The 24048-nt window shown below is 47.8% G+C and overlaps 1 protein-coding gene across 1 annotated transcript in view; it reads left to right on the top strand.

Annotated features, from left to right (window-relative positions):
• Positions 1-310: 310 nt before the first annotated feature.
• coch (coagulation factor C homolog, cochlin (Limulus polyphemus)) overlaps positions 311-24048 on the top strand; it is a gene marked incomplete at both ends in the record, with an annotated part of 91489 nt that continues 67751 nt past the window's right edge. Inside the window, 7 exons of the mRNA XM_083634292.1 lie at positions 311-434; positions 989-1154; positions 11627-11760; positions 14641-14712; positions 16311-16367; positions 16654-16801; positions 17745-17848. Coding sequence (XP_083490418.1) covers positions 311-434; positions 989-1154; positions 11627-11760; positions 14641-14712; positions 16311-16367; positions 16654-16801; positions 17745-17848 — 805 coding nt within the window. The remainder of the gene's footprint in view (positions 435-988; positions 1155-11626; positions 11761-14640; positions 14713-16310; positions 16368-16653; positions 16802-17744; positions 17849-24048) is intronic.

The following is a 24048-nucleotide window of genomic DNA, read 5'->3' as shown; positions in this document are numbered from 1 at the left end:
GTCTCGCCCCATCATGCCGAACCGAAAGTCTCTTCAGAGATGTAACGTTACCTAGCAACGAGTCATAATATTCAACCCGACAGTCATACCATGAGATGCAGTCATTAAGGGGCCGACACAGGACCTACTTGTGCCCCAGGTCCTCCTGGAAGGTGATGTTGGAGCCGACCCATTGATGTTGAGTGAAAAGTCCTGAGAAGAGTGGGTGAGGGAGTTTGGGCCAATGATGAGAATTTCAGATTTATTGCAGTTGGGTTAGTTGAGTTGAGGTAGCTTCAAGTCAGTCTATGCGCTGGTTGACATCATCCGCATGAGTTTCCAAAGCTGTGATACGTTGCTGCTGGCCAGAAACTGTAGCCTGGATCTTGTCAAGTTTCTCATCCAGTTTTTGAAAAGAGGACTTGAAGTCCGCGGCGAGAGCTGGACTGTGATCAGTGAGTAGCATTGTTATGGCATCGTTTGCAGCAGTTGCACCAGCGGCGTCTTCTTCTCTCTGTCGCAACGACATTCTACTCCTATTCCCATGTTTATCTGTCATTATTATCAAACAACGATCAAATGCCTCTTCACTGATAGAAAAAGATGGGTTGGTATTACAAAGTTTGTAGACTGCTAGTCGGAGCTAGTGAAAAATGTGCCTCCTAAATTCTCACCAAACCGGAAGTCCCGGAAGTGAAACTATTTTAACTGAGTTTATACGACCGATTTTCCAGTTTTCTATACATTGATTGTCTTGAAACAAAATCATCAAAATTCAACTTTAATTAGTTTAGGATCTCTGTGTATGGTCAAGCCAAGATAGGTGAGGCGGTCCTTTGCCAATTTGAATGGGAGATTTTCCAGCAAACCGGGAGTGAAGACATCAGAGAGAGGCATACAGTCACTTTGTCCAGTTAATTGTATATCCGGACATCATCATCATCATCATGTAATGTAAAGTTGGTTTGGTTGGTATAGGTTGATTGATTGATTGGTGGTGTTGTTTCAGTAGCATACCCAGTGAGCTGTGTGACCCGGGGGGCAGACCTGGTGGACCTTGTGGAGGACGGTCAGGTGGTTCTGTGCCCATCAAACTGCAGCCGCTGGAGGCTATCAGTGTTCGGCTCTGGCGTCTATGCCTCTGTGTCCTCCGTCTGTGGAGCTGCCCTACACAGGTAATTAACTTAACCTAACCCTACGCTCCCGCGTCCTCTGTCTATGGAGCCGCCCTTCATAGATAACTTAACTTTATTTAACTTTACTTAACTTTTCACAGCCTAATGTTGGCAAGTATGGAAATCTGATTGTCATTTTCGAAGATCTAAAGATAGAACCTGTCAGCCACCTCAGCTGACAAAAGCATGGCTCTGAGCCGTAACCATAGCAACAAGGTCAAGGAAGCAGTCAACTGTCAAGCCCTGCAGCAAGCTACAGTAGCAGCTTGTTAACAAACAAATGTGGTATAACATTTTACAATAAGATACACAAAATTTACATTAGTTACTAAGGAACTAATAAGGATGAATAAGGAAATATTAGTTAATGATTAGTTAATGATTAGTTAATGATTAGTTAGTCAGTTTGTGAGTATAGTAGTTAATCATTAGTTAATGAATAGTTGGTCCGTTTCTGAGTAGATTAGTTAATCATTAGTTAATGGTCAGTTTCTGAGTATAGTTGTCAATCATTAGTTAATCAATACTTATTACCTGTTTTCTGTGTACCCTATTGTAAAGTGGTGCATCATACTGAGTACGGTAGTTCATGAGTACTGGATCATTCATTTAATCCAGATTTTTCCCCAGACATGAAAAAAATATCCGAATCATGTGTCATTAGTAACCCTTGGAAATATTCAATCATTCTTTTTTTAAATGATCATGGAAAAGTAGGTGAGTAGGTGAGTTTTATGGTCGTCACAATTGTGACACGTTCATCAACAGGCTACTTATTCAGCAGCATCAGTCATAGGAATGGAAAGGACGCTTTTCACTCTTGGGGACGCTGGATGAGTTTCACTCTCGTTTCCCGAAGGGGTGGTGTGTTTCAATAGGCCTGACCCCGCCTGCTTGTGACGCAGCGTCAATTACAATGAGCGCAACAACACACACACACACACACACACACACACACACACACACACACACACACACACACACACACACACACACACACACCTGGGTCCCACTGCAAAACCCAAGGACTGAAAGAAAACCACTATTAATCAGCCAGAAATGAGCCAGACATTACAAACAAACATAAACTTCTGAGTTTAATGTCGATACAAAAACTCTGGATGCTCTGGCAGTGTGGCAAGATTTCAGAAAAAGCATTGCATCACTCTCGCTGCGGCTCTCTGCACTGAGCTCAGCCAACACCGGGAAGGATTCTTGATGAATTAGCGGATGTTACTGTGGTATGTTTGGTCGTGTTTTGCCTTAATTGGCTGCGGGGAAACAGTCTAATGCCTCACCCTGATGTGAGCTGCCAGTAGTAACGTTTACGACGCATATTTACGACTGTTACATTATCCACATAAGACAAGTGGAGCTTCTTGGTGTTAATCGGTTATCTATATTAGTTAACCGTGTTTACCATCAACATAACTTTCAACAGGCAGCCTCACAGCAGCTAACACAACAAGCTGGCGCTGAGCTGGGGTCTCATCTATCATAATTTGCATTGAATCCCTACTAACGATTCCTACCTGCACAAAATTCCCTCTTACAGCAGTGCAGTTGCCACATTGATTACGCATGGGGATCTGCCCCTGCAGGCTCAAATCTAACCAGTCAATACAAAGCAAAGCACCACATTACGTTACAGCGCGCATATAAAGGAGCCAATGATTATCACTTCAAAAGAAAATGTAGAGTGGCAACATGTTGGCTGTGGTGAATGCAGTGAGCGTGACAGAGGACAAAAGAAAAAAGTTGTCTGATTTGATCGGGGGCGAAAAGGGCCATTAAGGTGTGACATTGCACCTGAAACATGTACAGCTATTCATCACTCCTCTCGCCCATGTGCCAAATGTGCACAGACGCATAGGCAACCTGCTTGTCACCAAGGATTCTCTACTTGCTTCTTAACCGATTTCTGTCATTAAAAATGCTCTGGAATCTCTATCATCCGCTCGCTAATTAGGTGTCAATTATGTTCTTCTCACCATTCAATCTAAGAGTACAACTTGAAGTGTGGAGGTCGCATTTTGCCACAATTGCATCATCGTGTCCGACACCTGACATCACCGACATGTTCTTTGATATAGCCTATTGGAGATTTATTTTTTATTTTTATTAGATTGACATTATCATGCAGTAAAGCAGCATCTCCTTACAACACAGTGGCATCGTTAGGCCTGGCCTTTCAGGGCTACAGCCCTGGATCTTTTATGAAAAGCCCCGGATCCCAAATATGATTTATTTTATTTATTAATTTTTTTGCAAAAACTATAATAGTTGCCCCCCTCTATTCATCTCTCAGTCATGCCATAAAGCCCTAACATTTCATTTATTGAGTTTAAAATTACAGGGACAGTGCACATTATTAAACATTTCTGTAAATGCGCCAGTTTAGCCAGCTTGGCTAATTTTCAACCGTAGTCCCTGAACATAATAATAATGGTATTGGTGATCAGAAATGCATGCAACATATTGGTTACCTGTGATCATCATTGGAGTAGGATACTCTCACTCACTTACACACACACACACACTATTAGAGGCTACTTGAATATTGGCGGATGTATCCTTTATCTCACCCCCTTGTATATTTGCTTTCGTCACGACACTATACAAGAAGTAACACAAATTACATGGAATAATAACAATTGCCACAATTTCACATCACTCCATCCGTGGCTGTACCCCATCTAGCCACAACCCAGGGATGCGCCCACGGTTGCCACACGCCGCACGTGGTCTGGGGCCGAATTTGCCCTTGTTCTCCCATGCAGTCATCAAAATTCTTATCCCAGCCCAGCTATTAAAGAGATACTCAACACTAACAACTCGGAGGTATCAGTCAGCCATGGGTCATGTCAGTTTTTCAAAAAGGCTTTTGAATCTGCCCACTCCACATTTGGATACGATTAACTTTTGTGGGGCGAGCAAATTTCAGAGCTGTTTTCATTCACAGCCAGCTAGTGCTGTGAATTCAGATTCAGATTCAGATTCAGATATCTTTATTTGCCATTGTGTAAAACACATAGGAATTTGTTTTGACATTGACAGTGTGCGCATTTCTTAATCTTTTTCACATATAAACAACAAGACAGCACACAAACATAGCACAGTGCAGGAGGTATAGATATAAAGTGCAGAGTTAAGGAACATAGTGCAAAAATGTCTGGTGACACTGCCTAGGGGGCAGGGGTGGGAGGGAACCCAGAGGCATTTAGCAGCCTGGCGGCTGAGGGGAAAAAGCTCAGTCTATGGCGGACCTTTGTAGCCTTCGGCAGCCGCAACCGTCTCCCAGAGGGGAGCAGGGTGAGGAGGCCGTGGCCAGGGTGGGAGGGGTCGGCCATGATCTTTCTCCCTCTCCTCAAAGCCCTGGAGTCATGCAGGGACCTGAGGGAGGGCAGAGGACGGCCAATCACCCTCTCCGCAGAGCGTATCACCCGCTGCAGCTTGGCGAGATCCTTTGCAGCTGCAGCAGGGAACCATGTGATGATGGAGTATGTGAGGATAGACTCAATGATGGCTGTATAGAACCGTGCCATCATGGTTCTTGACAGTCTGAACTTCCTCAGCTGCCTGAGGAAATACAGCCTCTTTTGGGCCTTCTTTAGGAGGGCCATGATGTTGAGTTCCCACTTCAGGTCCCGAGAGAGGATCATGCCCAGGAACCGACATGACTCTACTGGGGTCACCTGAGTGCCTCCCAGTATGATGGGAGGGGGCGGGGCTGCGTTCCTCCTGAAGTCCACCACCATCTCCACTGTCTTTAGAGCATTCAGCTCTAAGTTGTTGTTGCTGCACCAACTCTGTAGCCGCTCGATCTCCCTCCTGAATGGACCTGCTCCTCTTGCTGCCTTCTCCCCATCCACCCCTCCCGTCCCTTCTCCTACCAAACACCAGCAGTGTTTGCATACTTCCCAGAAAGCTTTGCGTCTGCATAACTTTTGACAAAAAAACAACCAAATCAGGCTACAAAGTGTTAGATAGAAATAATAGCCTATAGGGCCTAAGTGTAACACATATAGTGCGATACGTAAATACGTGTTATAGCCGTAATTGGGAAGTTTGGAGACCGGAACACTGTTGCACGGTGATGTCCAGTCCAACAAGACTTTAGCTTACTTGATGTGCACTTTTTCAATAAAAACACATTTATGCCATGACTTTACATAATGTATATTTGTGTCGCATCATTTAGCCTGTGCTATGATGTGCAGCAGCGGCAGGTAAAAGTTATAAAACTAAGCCTGCCTGAATGAGCCAAGTGGGGGCTTGTTCGCTATTGTGAAAATTAAAGCGTTAGCACAATACTGAGGGTTCCAAAATGTCGCCGATACGCTGGAATGTGTTTACAAAATGTCTAAAGATCATGGAAGTGGATGGGATCAGGAATGTCACCGGTAGTTTCAGGTGAGCTTACAACCTTTATCTGAAGGTAATAGAAGTGTGTGGATGCATCGGGACCACTGGGGGAGCGAGCCAGCACCAGTCAAAGCTCTCGGGGTCTGTGTTATTGACAGAGCCAGATTAACACCCCCAGGGCCCCCTGGGCACTGAAGCTCCCAGGGGCCCCCCTACCCATCGTCCGGATGTTTGGATGTTTTTTCGCCATATTTAGAGGAATATCTCATTTTAAATTAACATTAGTATTATACTGTTATTATGTCATTATTCAGTTTCTGAGATTCAGTTTCTCACTCATAGGCGATTCTAGGCTTTGCAAACAGGTAGCACCAGCAGGATAAAAATATTAGTCTGACTGGGGGGTTTCTAGGGGGCAGACAAAGAAATGTTGTACATTTTAAAGTAAAATGCATGAATCTGATGCACTCTGAGAGCAAAAGGAAGACGCTAATCTTCACATTAATATCCTCTTTACTGTGCTGTGGCTTTACAATGATGAAAAAAGAATTGTCTAATAAACACAGGTGCAAGCAAAACACTAATGAGGGTTTCCAAATTCCAATCATGGAAGTTTGAAGCCCTCATTAGTGTTTTGCTTGCACCTGTGTTAACCCTGCCTTTTTGACAAAAAAACCCTGTGAGAAGGGTCTACTGTCCCAACTCCCATGCTATGTAAATAGCCTGGTAAATATAGTAAGCATCACATATGACTAAAGTGTGTAGGCTACAATAAAACAGAACAGACAGGTTGCTGATATGGGATTCATGGCTTCTGTTCAGATATCAAATGCATGGCATGTTTGTGCCTTCCAACCATAGCATTAAAGTTAGTCAATCTTTTCTAGTAGAACAATGTACTAATACCTTATACTGAAGTAGAACCATACTGTAACTGTAGTAGGCTACATTATTGGTTCATTTGAACAAAACATTAAGATCTCCAATTACTCCTTGCATGTTTTAACAGTATCGACTCCTGCCTTCTAATAGGCCTTCCATTTAACACAACAGTCTGAATTATTTTACGCTACTGATCAGTGTGCTGTCGGTGAATGCGGGGGAAATAATAGGACTGACTTAAGAGCTTGCATATAAAACTAATGGCATAGTTAGGGGTGTCACAATATTTTGTCGCACGATATATCGTGATATCGAAACGTCACAATATGTGTATCGTCAGAAAAAAATATCGTAAAAAAAAAAAAAAAAAAACTTTTGCTCCTGAATAATAATAGAACAAATTTAGCAGAATCAACACGCATGAGTGATGGGGTAGACTACTACTGGCATGGCAAAACAGCTCAAGGGGTACATAAGATTACATAAGTTTAGGGACCATTGAGTCAAGTCAAGTCAAGTTTATTTGTATAGCACATTTCATACACAGAGGCAATTCAAAGTGCTTCACATAAAATGGTTGACAGGAAAAGAAAAGAAAAGAAGAGAATAAAATGGACATTTAAAAGCATCACAACAAAACTTAAAAAAATGAGTATAAAAAGAGCATTAAGCAACAGGCGCAGCAGTTGCAGAAAGAGCTAAAAACGTATAGAGGACTCATTGGGTTTGCATAGTAGCTGTCAGCAGTTAAAAGCGACGGTAAACATAAAAGTCTTTAGTCTATTTTTAAAAGTAAGTAAGGTTGAGGCAGATCTGAGGTCTTCAGGCAATTTGTTCCAGCTAGCAGAAGCATAGTGGGTAAATGCAGCCTTCCCATGATTTAATTGAGCATGAGTTATTTAACACATTCACTGCCAGCCATTTTTTTTTTACTGTAGGTAGCTTCTGCCAGAGGTTTTTTTTGAGGATTCTGGCTCATCTTTCAAGACCCGAGGATTCTTTTCTGCTAAGATTTTGTGAACACAAAATATCTCAAAAGAACTAATAGAATGTGTGCTTTCTCTGTCTAAAAGAGTTAGTTTGTAGAGTTAGTAGTTATGTAGGCATTAGCACTTGAATACAGCATGGTTTCAGCGTCTGAAAATTTAAGCTGAGATAAATAGCTTTTTGTGAAATTCGATAGAACAGTCACTTTAACCATTCATTTTTGGCATCAGTAAGACGTCAGACATCTAAACAATAGTTTTGAACAGTAATTTCCTCCATAACAGCAGGAAACCCCCCTCTACTTCAAACTCCTCCCTCCGTGTGTGTTCTTCTTGGCTGCAGCGGGCGTGTCACAAGCTCGTTTCTGCTGCTGCTGCTGCTGCTGCTCCTGTCTGCTGGCGGCCGCTGGGCGAGGATGGGCTCGCTCGTTTCTTGGGGTTTCGGTTGAGAAACCCCAAGAAACGGGGTTTCCTTTGCGATTCTGGTCTTATTTATGCTGCGTGTTTCAAAGTGTGTTGCACCCATAATCTATTATGCAAATTTGCAATCCCCCACCGCCAGCAATCAGCGCGAAAGCGAAAGCGTTTTCGCCAATCCATTTTACAGTATGAGAATGGTTTCATCGCGCGTTCCCCTGCAGTTTTGGCTCGGCTTTTTCTAGAATGGAGAGCACTGTCGCCACTTAGTGGGTCGGTGGAATGGGTTGTACACGTTCGGTGGCTTCAATATTTATATAAGAGATGTAAAAGGGTTAGATCAACGTCCCACCGTCAATTTTTTTTTTTTTTTTTGACGTATCAACACGTCATTGGCAGTCAACCGTTGGATTTTTTTTGACGTATCAACACGTCATTGGCAGTGAACATGTTAAGAAATAGATTGTATACTTTATTTTTCTTTCACCATGCAACAAACATTTACCGTAGTTTGTGACAGTGTGACACATTCTATTGCAAGAGAAGCATTATCTTCCATGTTGTTTTCTAGTTATTATAATAACAATTTCCAAAAACAGCATTTGTTTTGTATTTTGTGTATTTCAAATGAAAGACTATTTTTCCTGTATTTTCCCAGGGCTCCCTTGAAAAGAGGTTTCGATTTCAACGGGACTCACATGGTTAAATAAATGATAAATAAATACATAAAAATGATTTACTTTTGTGAAAAAAAATATTGTTAAAATATCGTATCGTATCGTTATCGTGAACCCAATATCGTGTATCGTATCGTGAAATTAGTGTATCGTGACACCCCTAGGCATAGTTATACCTTAGAGGATTTACCTCAACACACGCCCTAGCTGGGAGATTGAGCTTGAAAAACCCCTCAACACACGCACTTTAGCGGGCGCCGCACGTGGCTATCCTTTGGGGTCCTTGCTCTCCCACTGTAGGCGGCTAACAATGTGCCTGACGAAAAATGAAGCTTAGAATATGTTCGTAGACTAGAGAACGTTTTCTTTATTCTAACAAATGTACATTCCCTGTTTGTGTTTTGAAATATGGATATTGTTTAATTTATATTTAAATTGAGCATTAGGCCTTCATAAGAATGTTTATTTGTATTATTTCAATTGTCACGCTCATGGATACATACTTGAGGTTTGTTTATTAATTGGGGGGGAAAGGACCACTGTTGTATATTATCAGTTATATTTTATGCATTAAATGTAGCACGAGCATTTTCCTGGCTAACAGAGCTGCCTGAGTAGCATGGGGCAGCGCAAGGCATTCATCCTCTCTGGTACTGGCTATTAATGCTAGCTGTTAGCCGCGACGTTAACGTTAGATATATGGCAGTAAAACACCACTGAATGACTAATTTGATATGAAGCTCAACAGTTAGATTCACGCTGTTTCTGTACAGGCCACCGGCGTTGGCTAGTTGTTGATATTTATGACGATATTGTAGATCTAATATCAAGTTTTTTATTGATGTGGACAGACTCTCGTGGCCGCTGTTTCCGGTTGAAACTTCTGGTCTGAACCCAGCCAAAGAGTATAGCGAGACAAGAAGTATTTTGCCATTTTCACAACAATGCACCACAGCATGCTTGAGGGCAAAACTTAGCTTTTGGTGAACGCAGCTGTGGAACTGCATCTCCCAGCTGTTTGGAGAATCGAGACGACCGTCCGAAACCTGGAGGCGGACATGCATCTCACTGGATGATCGGAGTCCCTCGCAGGAGCAAGTTCTATCGTTCTCCTTCCGTGCCCCCGGGTTCATGGGGCAGTTTCCTCTTCGGCTCTTCCGCGGACGCGGAGCGGCCTCCCCTGGCGACCCACTCGAGTGCGCTTGCAAGTCCGCGGGTGCTTCCTTGCACCTCTCCCACGGGCCTTCGCAGTGTTGACGCACCCTCTGCCACTAGAACACGCGGCAGGCTTTCTCACCGTGACTTCGTTGTGATCACTGGCCTGTGACGCGTCGTCCGGGTCAGACAGCTCCGAGAACAGATGCACACCGCTCCCGATCCAGAACAAGGTACCGTCATCAAAGTACATGCTGAGAGTGGGGCGATGAGTGGTCCACGGATAGTAATGACTGGAACGCCGGATCGATCGGCAGATGGTAGATGATAGTAGACGCTAAGGCAAGTAGCGAAACGACAGCTCAGTGGAGACAAACAGCCGAGATGCCAGCATGCTGCTATGATTTGGCCAGAAAGGAAGGTGAGCTAAAACCCTCGCTATATATAGGATGAACTGGCGACAACTGACGTCACCGGCTGATCAGATATGAGAATATGGAGGTCTACATGGCTTGAAATTCGGTCTGTTCAGACCACACGTAATTACTTATACCTAACAAATAAATTCAAGAGTTGATCCCGCTTCACACTGGCAACTTTTAGCTCAGGGTCAGGGTCACGTTACTTAGGGTTAACCCTGAAAAGTCCAGGCTAAACCACCTTCAGAGCAGGGCCAACTAGCCCCAGGCTAAAGTCTGGCTTTGGAATGTTACAGGATTGTGCAAGTGTGGAAGCTTTCTTAAGGTGCTCTTATACTCGAGCAAAGCTCCGTGGGGGTGGGGCCCCGCGAGTCTCCGTGAGTCACCGTGCAGACCTCGCGCTGGGGCTGATGCCATTATACTCAGAAAGTGATCAGCATGTATTGTACAATGGTGAGAACAGCCCGTGAAAAGTCGCAATGAAACGCTGTGCAGTACTGAGTGCGCTTTCACTCTCAAACGACCGCACATCAGCACATGAAGGACTCACCAAACTTGTTTTTACTGAAAGCCGTTTTTACTTCTCAGCCCTGATTGCCTACTACTCTGTGCTGCTTTTAATCTCTCTCAATCATGCTCTCAACACAACACATTTACTTGGTGAAATGACTAAAAACGAACAGTTGCAAATCTAAGTTTATAGCCTACCACATGGGTCAAGAAATGTGGTGAAAACACAGCTCAGTGTTCAGGGTTCAGTGGCTCGAAAGCAGCCATGTTTGGAGAGAAGCTCGCGCTGTTAGAAAAAAAATCAGGCACAACGCGAGCGGCCGCTGGAGCTAGCGAATAACCACGCCCAACAAATTTACGCAATTTGACGCGCCCGCCCCTCGCTCCACCCCCGCGCCCTTCACGGCAGGGTGAGCATAATTCAGCCTTTAGCCTGGGGCTAACAGCTCCATTAGCCCCAGGCTAAGATCATCACTTAGCCCCAGCTAAGTGGCATGTGAAAAGCCCTAAACAGTGAGCAAGATCTGGCTAATATGGAGAGCGAATCATTGTCCAGATATCCTACGAGCGATGCCCAATACTGGGAAGAAGCAGGACGACCCTTGCATCAAAAAATGCCCGTGTTGAATGTGGGTTGAAGGTGCGTCAGCCTGTTTACTGATGCACGGAGGAGGTAGGACAGCTTCATTTAGAAAAACTCACACTGATCACAATCTGATATATGCTCGCTTGTGCTTGTGCGTCCAGGTAGAGATTGGTTTTAGGGTCAGATAACATGGTGGATTTTCTGAAGGTGTTTGTTTTGTGGCCCTGTGTGTGTGTGTGTGTGTGCGTGTGTGTGTGTGTGTCGCCACATTTGGAGGAGGCGCTGTTTACTTTATCCATAGATTCAGACTAGATACATCTGTCACTATACGATTTCCCATTGATTGTGCATCTATTAATGTTTGTGTTCAAGGATTTTTTGTCTAAATGTGAACACAAATAAAGGTATTAAAATGTGTGTGTGTGTGTGTGTGTGTGTGTGTGTGTGTGTGTGTGTGTGTGTGTGTGTGTGTCAGAGGGGTGGTGGGTCCTTCTGGAGGGCTGGTCCGGGTCCACAGGCGGACGGGACGACACAACTACCTGAGCTCCTTTGCCCACAGCGTCCAATCGCAGGCCCTGTCCCGCTGGACCGCCTCCTTCAGCCTCACTAGTACGTGTCTGACTCACTGATTGGTGGATTGATTCATTGATTAATCTAACCCACCAATTGGTTGATTGATTGATTAATTAATCAATCAAAGTTTCCCATTTTCACCCCAATTGTACTTGGCCAGTTCCCCGGCTGTCCCGGTCGTTGCTCCACCCCCTCTGCCGATCTGGGGAGAGTTGTAGACTAGCACATGCTTCCTCCAATACATGTGCAGTCGCCAGCCGCTTCTTTTCACCTGACAGCGAAGAGTTTCATCGGCAGGACGTAGCACATGGGACAATCACGCTATTCCCCCCAGTTCCCTTCCCCTCCGACAGGCACCCCAACCGATCAGAGGAGGCACTAGTGCAGCTACCAGGACTCATACCCCACCGGCTTCCCACCTTCGGACACAGCTGCAGTACTGCTGCCGGGTTTCCGCGGTGGTAGGCTTTTACCTCGACACTACCCAGACGCCCCTGATTGATTAATTACTTAATATGACACATTAATTAAGCTATTGACCTATTAATGATTTTTTTTCACATTTTCTTCAAATTCAGTGATTCAATTTTACTTCATGTTACCTCACCAACCCAGTCAAGTCAAGTTTATTTGTATAGCCCTAATTCACAAGCATGTCTCAGAGGACTTCACAGACAATATGTCTAGCTAAATCTAGCTGACACAACAGTAACAATTACAGTAGTAATAATAACAACATAGAGAGACAGACAGAAAGGGGGGATGGAATGTGAGGGATGAGAGAACGGGGAAAGGGAAGAGGTGGTGAGGGAACTAGGGTTGTGCCGATTGGCGATGGAATCGTATATTGCCCACTCAATGGCTGAAATGACGATTGATTTTCCCTAGCCCATCTCGATCACCCCCGCCCCCCGTGTGTGGCTGCTCCCTGAGAGCAGAGATGCGACGCAGCAGTTTGACTGAGCAGTGTTCAGACCAGACCATTAACAAATGCTACTAGCCTACTGCCTTCACACATGTTTCTGATGTCCGCAACGAGCCTCGCCACCAAAATTTGTAATTACAAATCTCCCTGCCGTCGCCCGTCCCCCGATCCGTCTCATCTCGTCTTCTCTTCTCATTCTCCACATGCCGCGCCGCCTGCCATGCAAAACTACTCTGTGCTCAGCTCCATAAGAGTAACGTTATATGTAGATGTAGGCAGGCACAATGACCGATGAATAAAAAGTTGTTATACCGTAGTTTTGCGCCGCTGTCAGTCAGAGGCTGTAATTAATCGTCCACCTGTCCGTCATGCAGTGCTGCGGGAGGATGAAAGCAATCCATTCCAGTCTGTTCAAACTTAATACCAATCTTATCTCAGTATGAGATGCAGGGAAATATATTATAGTAGCCAATGTGTTTAGAAGAGCATTGTCACATTGTCCAGACAGTCTTGCTATAGTAAATGGATGGTAAATGGTAAATGGACTGCATTTATATAGCGCCTTTATCCAAAGCACTTTACAATGTGCCTACATTCACCCATTCACACCGAAGGCGGCAAGCTGCCACAGCCATCGGGAGCAATTTGGGGTTCAGTGTCTTGCCCAAGGACACTTCGACATTCGGACTGGAGGAGCCGGGGATCAAACTACCGACCTTCTGATTAGTGGATGACCCGCTCTACCTCCTGAGCCACAGCCGCCCTATAGTATAGCATTATATTTTACATGTTTGCTATATTAAACTGCCATGAGATTTGTTTGCGGAGATGACAGCGGGGATGAAAGTCGCTGTGTGGGGGAAGGCTCACTTTAAAAAATCTGTAGGCTACGTGTGTCTATGTGCTTTGGTGCGACAATATCACTGCATCTCATGTTCAGTTTAACATTATTAGTATCTTATCTTATCAACGTTACTCCGAGCCGATGGTGAGCAGGCAAGACAGTGGAGAACGAGAGTGAAAAAATTTGATGACATTGTGCATTGGCGATGTCAAAGGGTGGCGATTGGACGATCTGACTGAGGTCAAGATCGTGCAACTCTAGAGAGGGAACAGGGTAATGTCAGGGAGGGAAGAGCAGGGAGTTTTGGAGTTTCGGACCCGTCTAAGAGGTGGAACTAGGTTTGGCAGCTAATAATTTCATGCCCATACTGCTGGGACAACTGACACTATACTACAAAATCAAGTCTAGATGACTAATACTATACTGCTAATTCAAGTTTAAGTCTAAGTTTAGACTGATACTGCCGGCTAATAGGACGACTAAACTATACTGCCAATTCAAGTCTAGGTCTAAGTTTAGACTGATACTGCTGGCTTGAGACAGCCCGCTCAGCAGTTCATGACTAAGTTCATTCAGCAGCTATTAGATAGTCCGTCCTTGCTACAGGGACAACTAATACTGTTACTGTTAATTCAAGTTTAAGTCTAAGTTTGGAATGATACTGCTGGCTTGAGACAGCCACTAAGCAGTTCAGGACTAAGTTTATTCAGCAGCTATTAGATATTCTGTCCTTGCTACTGGGACGACTAATACTGTTACTGTTACTCTTCAAGTTTAAGTTTAAGTCTAAGTTTAGACTGATACTGCTGGCTTGAGACAGCCCACTCAGCAGTTCAGGACTAAGTTTATTCAGCAGCTATTAGATATTCCGTCCTTGCTACTGGGACGACTAATACTATTCTGTTAATTCAAGTTTAAGTCTAAGTTTAGAATCATACTGCTGGCTTGAGACAGCCCGCTCAGCAGTTCAGGACTAAGTTTATTCAGCAGCTATTAGATTTTCTGTCTAAGCTACTAGGTCGACTGATGCTATATTACTAAATCAGGTCTAAGTCCAAGTTTTTACTGATACACTGATTAACCAGCCTCTTTCTACTCTGTGCGTGTGTGCGTGCACATGTGTGATTGCGTGTGTTTGTGTGACCAGAGCCTGTTAGTGTTCCACTGGAGTTGTCCAGTGTGACGAGCACCATGGCCCTGACAGCAGCTGTCCAACCAGGTGACTTTTGCTACGCTGTAATATTGTTTATGACCTCTAGAGAGCACTACTGCACTGTAATACTGTATATGACCTGTAGAGATCACTGCTATACTGCAATACTGTATACAACCTCTAGAGGTCACTGCTACACTAATACTGTATACAACAGAGAGCCGCAGGGATGACGTATTTTTGTAGGCTGAATGCGGAAGTCCCGAACTTCCTGGTTCAACACTGTTTCTGTCTATGGGATTTTTGAATGGGTTTTTGGCGCAAAGCTTCAAATAAGGTCTCTGGGCAACGCAAGTTTAATCAAACGCGAACCAAGGTTCAGCGGGATAATCTTCACACATGAGGACCACTTTCATGAGTTTTGAAGCATAAATGCGAGCCCTAGAGGTAAAAAGCTTGTGCTAAGCTAATCCAGAATTACACACTGTCGCATAGGCTTCCACGTCACGTCAGCACTCAACCTGGACTTTTGTTGATGCACACACTGATTACCCCGGGCTGAACGGGGCTGAACCAGGTGAGGGAAGAGAATTTCCGTGTTCGTCCTTTGAGTGATGACGTTATTGACGTATATATCCCCATCGACTCAACAGGACCGCAATGGAAATAAGCTGTCAGCTTTATTGCGTTTTTATCCTTTTGATAATGGTGGGCCTGTGTATGTATATATGTATATTGTATATACTGTGTATTCATTATCAATAAAGAACTCAATCAATCAATCAATCAATCAACAGTGTAGTCCCATTTAGCCGTTTGCTAGCTAGCCGCCCTTTTAACGGCACATAAAAGCTTCAAAACTCATAAAAGTGGTCTTCATGTGTGAAGATGATGTTACTACCATCTGGTTCGTGTTTGATTAAGCCAGCGTTGCCCAGAGAGCTTATTAGAAGCATCGCGCCAAAAACCCATTCAAAACTCCCATAGGCGAAAACTGTGTTGAACCAGGGCTGTTAGCATCGATGATTTCCGGACTCGTTACTGCGGCTCTCTACTGTTAGAGGTTACTGCTATGCTGTAATACTGTTTCCGACCTCTAGAGGTCACTGCTACACTGTACTACTTTGTACAACCTCTAGAGGTCAGCCCTAGTGTAATACTGTATATGACCTTTAGACGTCCATTGTACACTGCAATACTGTGTACGAACGCTAGAGGTCACTGTTACAATGTAATACTGTTTACAACCACTAGAGGTTTCCGCGATGGTTGCAATGGGGCTGGAATATTCATACTGTATCTGTTTTTTGTTTTGTTTTTTTGTTTTCCTGTGGTTAAATTTTTGGCTTTATTGCATGAAGTTTTTTCTGTTCATATGACTCTTTGGTCTGCCATGTTGGAAATAGCGAGACATCACTGTCTCCTGCTGCAGTTCAGACGTCATGTGACACCTGACACGCTTGCATTCAGGGTAGTTTATCTCCTTCGTTGGTTTCTGACAGCGAGCTCTAACAAAACATTCCAAATGTCCAAAACATCAGATCAAAGCGCTCATCTCTTCTGCTCTTCTCTTTTCCAAACAAAGCAGATGGATTCACCAGACAGCCTGTTACCTCAACTGACCTGTGTGTGTGTGTGTGTGTGTGTGTGTGTGTGTGTTGCAGTGAAGAAACTGCTGAAGAAGCCAACAGTGAAGAAAGCGCTGACGTTGGGAAATAAAGGTAGTCATTTGAATTTGAATGGAATTTATTAATTCATAATGTGGCGGACAGTCCCCATTAATCAACTGTAACTGTAACAGTAAATGGAGCAGGCTGGAGCCCATAGCTCGACTGGCACGAATCAAATATAATTAGTTTTGCCAAAGTCTATTGTGATCAAGGTAAAAAAAAATACAGAAATGTATCTGATACAATAAACACACTGCTAACTCACCAACTTGTAACTAATATGTTCTGTGTGTGTGTGCACTCACGCGTGGGCTTGTGTGTGTGTATGTCTGTGCAGACTGTAAGGTGGACATTGCCATGGTGATTGACAGCAGTGCTAATATCGGTGCACGGCGCTTCTCGCTGCAGAAGAGCTTTGTCTCCCGTCTGACCGCCGCGCTGAGGGTCGGCCCCCAAGGGCCCCACGTGGGCTTGGTACTGGCCAGGTATACACACACACACACACACACACACACACACACACACACACACACACACACACACACACAGAGAGAGACCAGAGACATGGCAGACCTTAGGCCAGAGGTACTCATTCTTTCCTATGAAGGGCCACAAATGTATCTGGATGGAGGGCCATTGGCCAAAAATAAATGTTGATGTTACGTGAAATTACATTATATTAAAATATATTATATTTTATAGACAATTTACATTCTAAATATAAAATACATTTATCAAATAATAAAAAAAAATGTAGTTTTATTAAAAAAAATATATTTGAGATTTAGAGTTGATTGGAAAAAAAAGCTTAAACATTTTCAAAGGGAAAGACACCTTTCTGAAAATGCATGCAACTCAAAGTGCGTAACCCTAGCCCTACCCATAGAACCCATTCTCATTCAGATATCTTGAGGTGAGGTCAAGGGACCCCTTTGAAAATGGGTTAGGGTTAGTTTATTCCCCGCCCCCCTCGCCAAAATTTACCTTAAATTTGGAGTGTTATTTACCCCATTCCCGGCATGCTAGGTTGACAGGGTTGGTAATCGATTCCTTTGGTCTTCTAATTTCATGTGGTATAAGAAGCATCATGCTAGCTTTAAAAATGAGCCCACCGCACCCTCCGAAAGACAGTAATATTAGCTGCGTTTTTCGTTTGTTTTTGTCAAATTCATGGTGGGCCAAAACAAATGGGGAGCGGGGGTGGGCCAAACTTGGCCAAAGCCTTAGGGACATGGCAGACCAGGGGGACATGGCAGACTGGAATGTTGACAGGGACATTTAATGTTTCTTTTTTAGAGTGAAGTGTTTCCATAGTGAATATTTGCTTTTGTTTTTTGTTTGCTTGTGTGTGTGTGTGTGTGTGTGTGTGTGTGTGTGTGTGTGTGTGTGTGTGTGTGTGTGTGTGTGTGTGTGTGTGTGTGTGTGCAGTGACTCTCCCCACACAGAGTTCTACCTGACAAATTTCACTCAGCCCAAAGAGCTGCTGTTCGCCATCAAGGAGGCGGCTTACTTGGGAGGGGACACCAACACAGGTCTCTCACACTCAATCAAACACACACACACACACACACACACACACACACACACGCACACGCACACACACACACACACTATAGCTAGCTACATCCTGGATGATTGGTTGATTGGTTCATTGCCTTGTTCATTTATTTGTTAATTGGTTGATAGGTAGATTGATTGACTGGTTGGTTTTACTTCAAATTTTTCCCAATGACATGCCCTATCTTCTGGATCAAGCAAACATGGTGATGTACGCTGATGATTCAACAATGTTCAGCGCTGCATCAACGTGCAAACAACTAATGTATTATTCAATGAATTACAATTAGTGTCAAATTGGGTAAAAGAAAACATTGATTTTGAATGTTTCCAAGACAAAGTGCATTGTCTTGGGACTAGAAATATGATTGCTAGGGCTGGGACCCCAATACAGCAAGTTAATAAAATAAAAAACTTGGTGTCATCAATGAGCGCTTGACATGGTCAGACCATATTGACACGATTGTTGTAAAAATGGGGCAGGGTATTACTGTTACACGCCGATGTTCTCCCTATGTCACACCATCAGTCCGAAAGCAGGTAACACAGGCACTGATTCTCTCACATCTAGAGTACTGTATGGTTGTGTGGTACAAAATAGTAATAATTCACTGTTCATTCAGAACCAATGTTGCATGTATGCACCAGAGTTTAGCATGGTTGACTATTGAGGCGAAATTAGCATCTAGTCTTCTAACATTTGCCAGAAATGCAATAGTGCAGGGGAAGCCAGAATTCTTCAAAGATCAATTAGTTAATTCAGGTTTAAAACATAGTTATCAGACCAGACAGGTAAGCCTAGATTATTTTACTTAAAAAAAAGTGTTATCTATTGAGCCTCCAGTCAGTGAAACTCACTATTTATAAACTAAACAAATCAGAAGTGAAGAAAGACTCCTCAATGTCTGCTAGCAATTTTATTTCCGACAAAGATGAGAACACCCTGCGGGTGACATAACATATATGAGCGAATGCATGACAAAACACTATAACATGAGTGAACACTGTTAACATAAATCTTGTAACATAAAGCATATAAATATTAGCAGACTTACATCAAACAAGCAATCACATGCTGAAGAGAGAGGAGAGACAAAGTGCACACTCTCACACGACCGGAAGGAAAAGGACGTGGCAACAACAACTCACTCTAAAGACTATTGCCTGTGGAACCTAGACTGTTCCACAGGCAATACTGCACTGCCCCCTAGTGGCCGGGAGTACACTCCTGCATCCCCCCCAGACCGGGAAGCCACGAACCACCGCGGGTTAACGGTCTCAGTTCAAAGTCCATCGGCCGGTCTCCGGCTCGTAACGCTTGGGCGGCCCCCTAGCGCGGGCCGGGTGGGCGGGCCGTAGCGGCGACGGCGCAGGAAGAGATGCAGCAGGGGCGGGCCGCACTGGCGGGCCGCACTGGCGACGGTGCTGGGAAAATTGTAGCAGGGGCCACACCAGCGGGAACAAGGGGCGCGGGGAGAGACGTCGCCCCGCCTGAGGGCGCCAGCAGAGAGGGGCCCAAATCTGCATCACGGGGCCCGTCTGTCCACTCCCGTGCGTCACCCTGGGGCACCACCGGGCCAGGGGGGGTAGTCGGGGGCAGACATCCCAGGGAGGGAGGAAGCGGAGGAGGCGGCGACGGCAGCTGCTGGGTATAGGGGGTGACCGGCGTATAGCCACGGAGGAACCGCCGATTGCGCAAAGTCAGACGTCCTGAACCATCGACTCTCACCCGATACTGATCGTGGCCAAGCGACTCTACCACCACCCCGGATCTGTCCCACTTGTTGGGGCTCGGGCCCTGCTGATTCTGGACGAACACCCTCTCACCGAGAGCCAGAGGGCGGAGCGGTCTCGAATGAGCCCCCAGAGACTCGGTAGTGCGGGACATCCGCGTACGAAGGGCATCCTCCTTCGCAGCCCATGCCTGACGCCAGAGCGGACGGATATGTGGGTTCGAAAACTTCTCAAGCCGGTTGACGAAGGAGAGCGACCCTCGAAGGGGGTGACCGAAGATGATCTGCGCCGGTGAGAGGTTGCAGTCCGGGTCGGGTGTGTTGCGCAGCTGTATCATCGCGCGCAGGAAGCGATCCTGGTCGAGACTGCCCGCCGGGCCAATGTTGGACACCAGAAGGCGCTTCGCAGTCTTGACAGCGACCTCCGCTCTCCCGTTGGACTGCGGGAAACTGACGGATGACACGCGATGCCTGATCTGCCACAGGTGGAGGAAGTCCTGAGTGTGGCTCGCCATGAACTCCGGGCCGCCATCGCTCGAAAGCTCCTCAGGCACACCAAAGGTACGGAAGAATGAGCGGAGGTGGCGAACGAGGCCAGCCGCGCCTCCAGCATCAGTCCCGGCCGCAGCGCCCAGGACCTCCACCCAACCCGAGAGCCGATCCCCGACGACCAGGTAGTGGCGGCCCCCGTAGTCAAAGAAGTCAGCAAAAAAAACCTCAAATGGGGCGGACGGTGGCGGAGATGGCAGAGGGGGCGTGGCCGCCTGCGATGGAGCGTTGCGGTTGCAGTCTGCGCACCCGTTCCTAACAGCGCGGATATCCCCTGACATTCCAGGCCAGTAGACTATGGCCCGGGCGTGCTGCTCCATCGCTGAAACCCCCTGGTGGGCAGCATGAAGGTGCCGAAGGACCCTCTCACGGAGGGACAGGGGAACCACGACGCAATCTTGGTACAGCAAGACCCCGTCCTGCGCATAGAAGGAGTCACAGACCGGTGACAAACTCGCCACGGCAGGGTCATGCGCGTCCACCCCGTTCCCGTGCTCAATCATGCCAAGTAGGCGGCCGAGGGACGCGTCAGCCACTGTCTCTTGTGCGAGGAGGGGCCAGGAGACGGCGCCGAGCTCCTGAGCATCGGTGCGGATCGAAGCCATGAGCGCCAACTCCACGGCGTCAGGCACGCCTGGCGGTTCCAGAGAGAGGCCGTTAGCCGAGCCCGAGGGGGAAGGGTGCCTCGAGGCAGCGTCAGCGGCATGGTTGCTCTTGCCAGGAAGGTGCACAACCTCGAAACGCCACGGGAGGGTACGCTGCTTCAGCCTGAACAGGCGTGAGTTCGTGATCTCGTCGAGAGTGCGGTCCCCGAAGATCTTCACCAGGGGCTTGTGATCGGTGACCACGACGAGGTTGTCGCATCCCTGCGTGAAGTATCGTGTCTGCTCCAGGCCCCAGGCCACGGCCAGGGCCTCCCCTTCAATAGCCGCATAACGCTGCTCCGCCGGGGACAGGAAGCGTGACCCAGCGAGTGTGATTCTCCAACCCCCCGGGCAGCAGTCCGGCACGCCTGAGGCACAGCTGCAATGCTGCTGGAGAAGGAAGTAGCCAATGCCTCGCCTGGACCAGTCGGGGCGGAGGCAGGTGCGCTTCTGCATGTCGTAGATCTCCACACCTTCGCGAATGGCCCCAATTATGACATGCTTGGACGCCTGGAAGGCCTCCTCCAGCTCAGGTGACCACGAGAACTTGCAGCGTGGGCTGAGGAAGGGCTTGAAAGGGGCCATAGTGTCGCGCAACTGGGCGTAGTTAGTCACCTGGTTGACGAGGCCGAACCAGCTCCTGATATCCGTCGTGGAGACCGGGCGGGGGAAGTCCCGAATGGCATCCAGGTATTTAGGAAGTGGCTCGATAGTAGCCTCCGACACCCTGAAGCCAGCAAAATCAACGCTCCTCTGCGCAAATTGGAACTTGTCCGGGTTCAACACGACGCCCGACCGCCCGACACGTGTCAGGAAGTCGATGGTCCTCCACCAGTGCTGCTCCAGGTCGGTGTCGTAGTGGACCGTGTCATCCACGCAACGTTCCTTGCGTTCAAAGTCTGAGAGGACAGCGTCGAAACGGCGGTTGTAGCCATCACCCGACGACAGAAAACCCTGTGGCGCCCTGGTGTAACGCCACCGGCCAAAGGGAGTGATGAAGGTTGTCAGATGACGATCAGACTCGCGCAGGGGCACACTGTGATAACCATTCCAAGGGTCCGTGACAGTCTTCCAGGTGCCCTTCGGAACACGACGTGCAAGGTGGAATGGGGACTCATTTGCGAAAGGAGAAAGGTCCACGGTTCTGCGGGGGGACCCGTCGTGCTTCCGGGTAACCACCATATGGTGGCACCATGTAACCGGCTCGCCGTATGGCACGCGCTCGATGACACCGAGGGCCTCGTCCCGGAGAAGGTCGTCGTGGACCTTGTGCTGCCAGTGGAGAGGCACACCGGCTGCGGTGTGGCATGCTGTAGGAGTGGCGGCAGGGTCCACGTGCATCTCGATGGGCGGCCCCTCCATGCAAGGCAGCGCCCGATGGGGGCACGTGTTAAATGTGGACGAGGCGTACCTCTCAAACAACCACCTCTTCATCTGGTCGTTGTTCTCAGGCGTGCAGGGGAATGGCAGTGCCGCGGGGCGCGACGGAGGGACAGCGCGCTGTGGGCACGAGCACCGGGCGCCATGGGGGTCATGGCCGTCGCAGCCGCCGTTGGCGTACCTCACTGCATTGACAGACAAGGGCAGGTCCGGCGAGGAGGGGGTGGCGGAATCGCGCTCGTCCCTGGGTTGCCCCGCACCACCTGTCGGGAAGTCCTTGGGCAGGAGGTCGAGGTTGAGCAGCGACCCATAGGAGAGGTACATGCCCCGGACCGAGCTGCTTACATACACCATGGAGCGGCAGGACGACCCCCCGCCGCTCTTGGGGACCGCAGAGAGTCTAGCGAAGAATGCGCCATCAATGGCTATGGGGGAGCGGTTGGCAGCCGAGAGGCTGAGGCTGACAGGGCGTAGGTCGTCACGCGAGAATCCGCAGGCGAGGTACTCCTCTAGAGACCAAATGTCCGACTGCGCACCTGTGTCTGCGATAGCAGACACCTTCACCTTGATCCCCGATGGCCGACAGCCGGCGCCGTCCCCCTGACTGACTGGATTGTCAACCGAGACGTGATCAGTGCCCGGGGGTGTTCCCTCAGCCTGGCCCGCCTCCATTCGCCCTTGGAGAAGATATGGTGCTCGAGTCTGACTGGTGCTGCCATGCGGCGTTGGCGACGGCTCCCGCGATCGTGGCCTGGGTGCGCCTCAGACTGAATGGTCGAGAGTTGGGGGATCGGCTCCGACTCCAGGGCGGCCTGTTGACCGTCAGACGGCGTCTGCAACCGCTCCTCGGATCTCATGGTGGCCTGCTGACCGTCAAATGGTGGCGGCCGCCGCTTGCGTCGGCGGGCCCTGAAACAGTCGATACAGAGCTGGTGAGGCTTGGTATTCCATCCACGAGACCCCTCTGTGAAGACAGGAAAGGCGTTCTGACATCCTGGGCACGCGGCTCGTCTCGCCATATCAGCTGGGCTCGGGGCCAAGGAGGGGCTCCGCTGTGGGCTTGGCTGTGGGCTCAGCTGTGGGCTCTTCCTCGAGCGCTGGAATGAGGAGACAGCCGACAGGGCGGATGACGGGAGGGCGTTACGAGCCATCTCCTTGCCCTCAACGAGTGCGATCACATCGTTCACGGGCTTTGTGAGAATGTCATGTGTGCCTAGCGCCTCGCGGCGTATGTCTGAGTCGTAGATCCCATTGACCAGGACATCGCGGATGATGTGATCGGTGTAGCTCACATCCCTGCCGCATTCACAGACAGCAACGTAGGAACATGTCTCTGCCTTCCCACGCACTCTGGCCGTAAAGGCGCGGAATGTCTCATCGCGTTCCTGACGCACCTGAAGCAGCTCTGTGCGCAGGACGCATGTGGCGACCGGAACAATGGCCAGCGAGCGCATAGCGGCGAGTAGGTCAGCCAAAGTCCCGGAGGCAGCGTCCGGGTCCGCTTTCAGTAGGCTGTCACCAAGTTCGGGCCCGGCACACTGAAACAGCTGGAACGGGGCCTGGGCTGCTCCTATGCCCGAGCCTGCACAGAAGACATTCCAACGCCGGGCGAACACATTCCATTCCTCTGTCGAGATGCCGGTGTCGACCCTAGGCCGCTCCAGCTTCGGGCCTTGGTGAGCTGGGGGCCGGGCCGCTGCATCCCGATGGGCATGTCCGTGGGCCGTCAGCAGCGCGATGGCGAGTCCCTCTGAGACGTCTCCGGTCTCAAAGTCGCAGCCGGGGAAGGGGCATTTGACCAGCATGATGGTGTTCTCATGAAGAAAGACTCCTCAATGTCTGCTAGCAATTTTATTTCCGACAAAGATG

This window comes from Poromitra crassiceps (assembly GCF_964638095.1).
Source record: "Poromitra crassiceps genome assembly, chromosome: 3".
Classification (NCBI taxonomy): Eukaryota; Metazoa; Chordata; class Actinopteri; order Beryciformes; family Melamphaidae; genus Poromitra; species Poromitra crassiceps.
The sequence above is the reverse complement of the archived record's forward strand: the minus strand, read 5'-3'. Positions and strand labels throughout refer to the sequence as shown.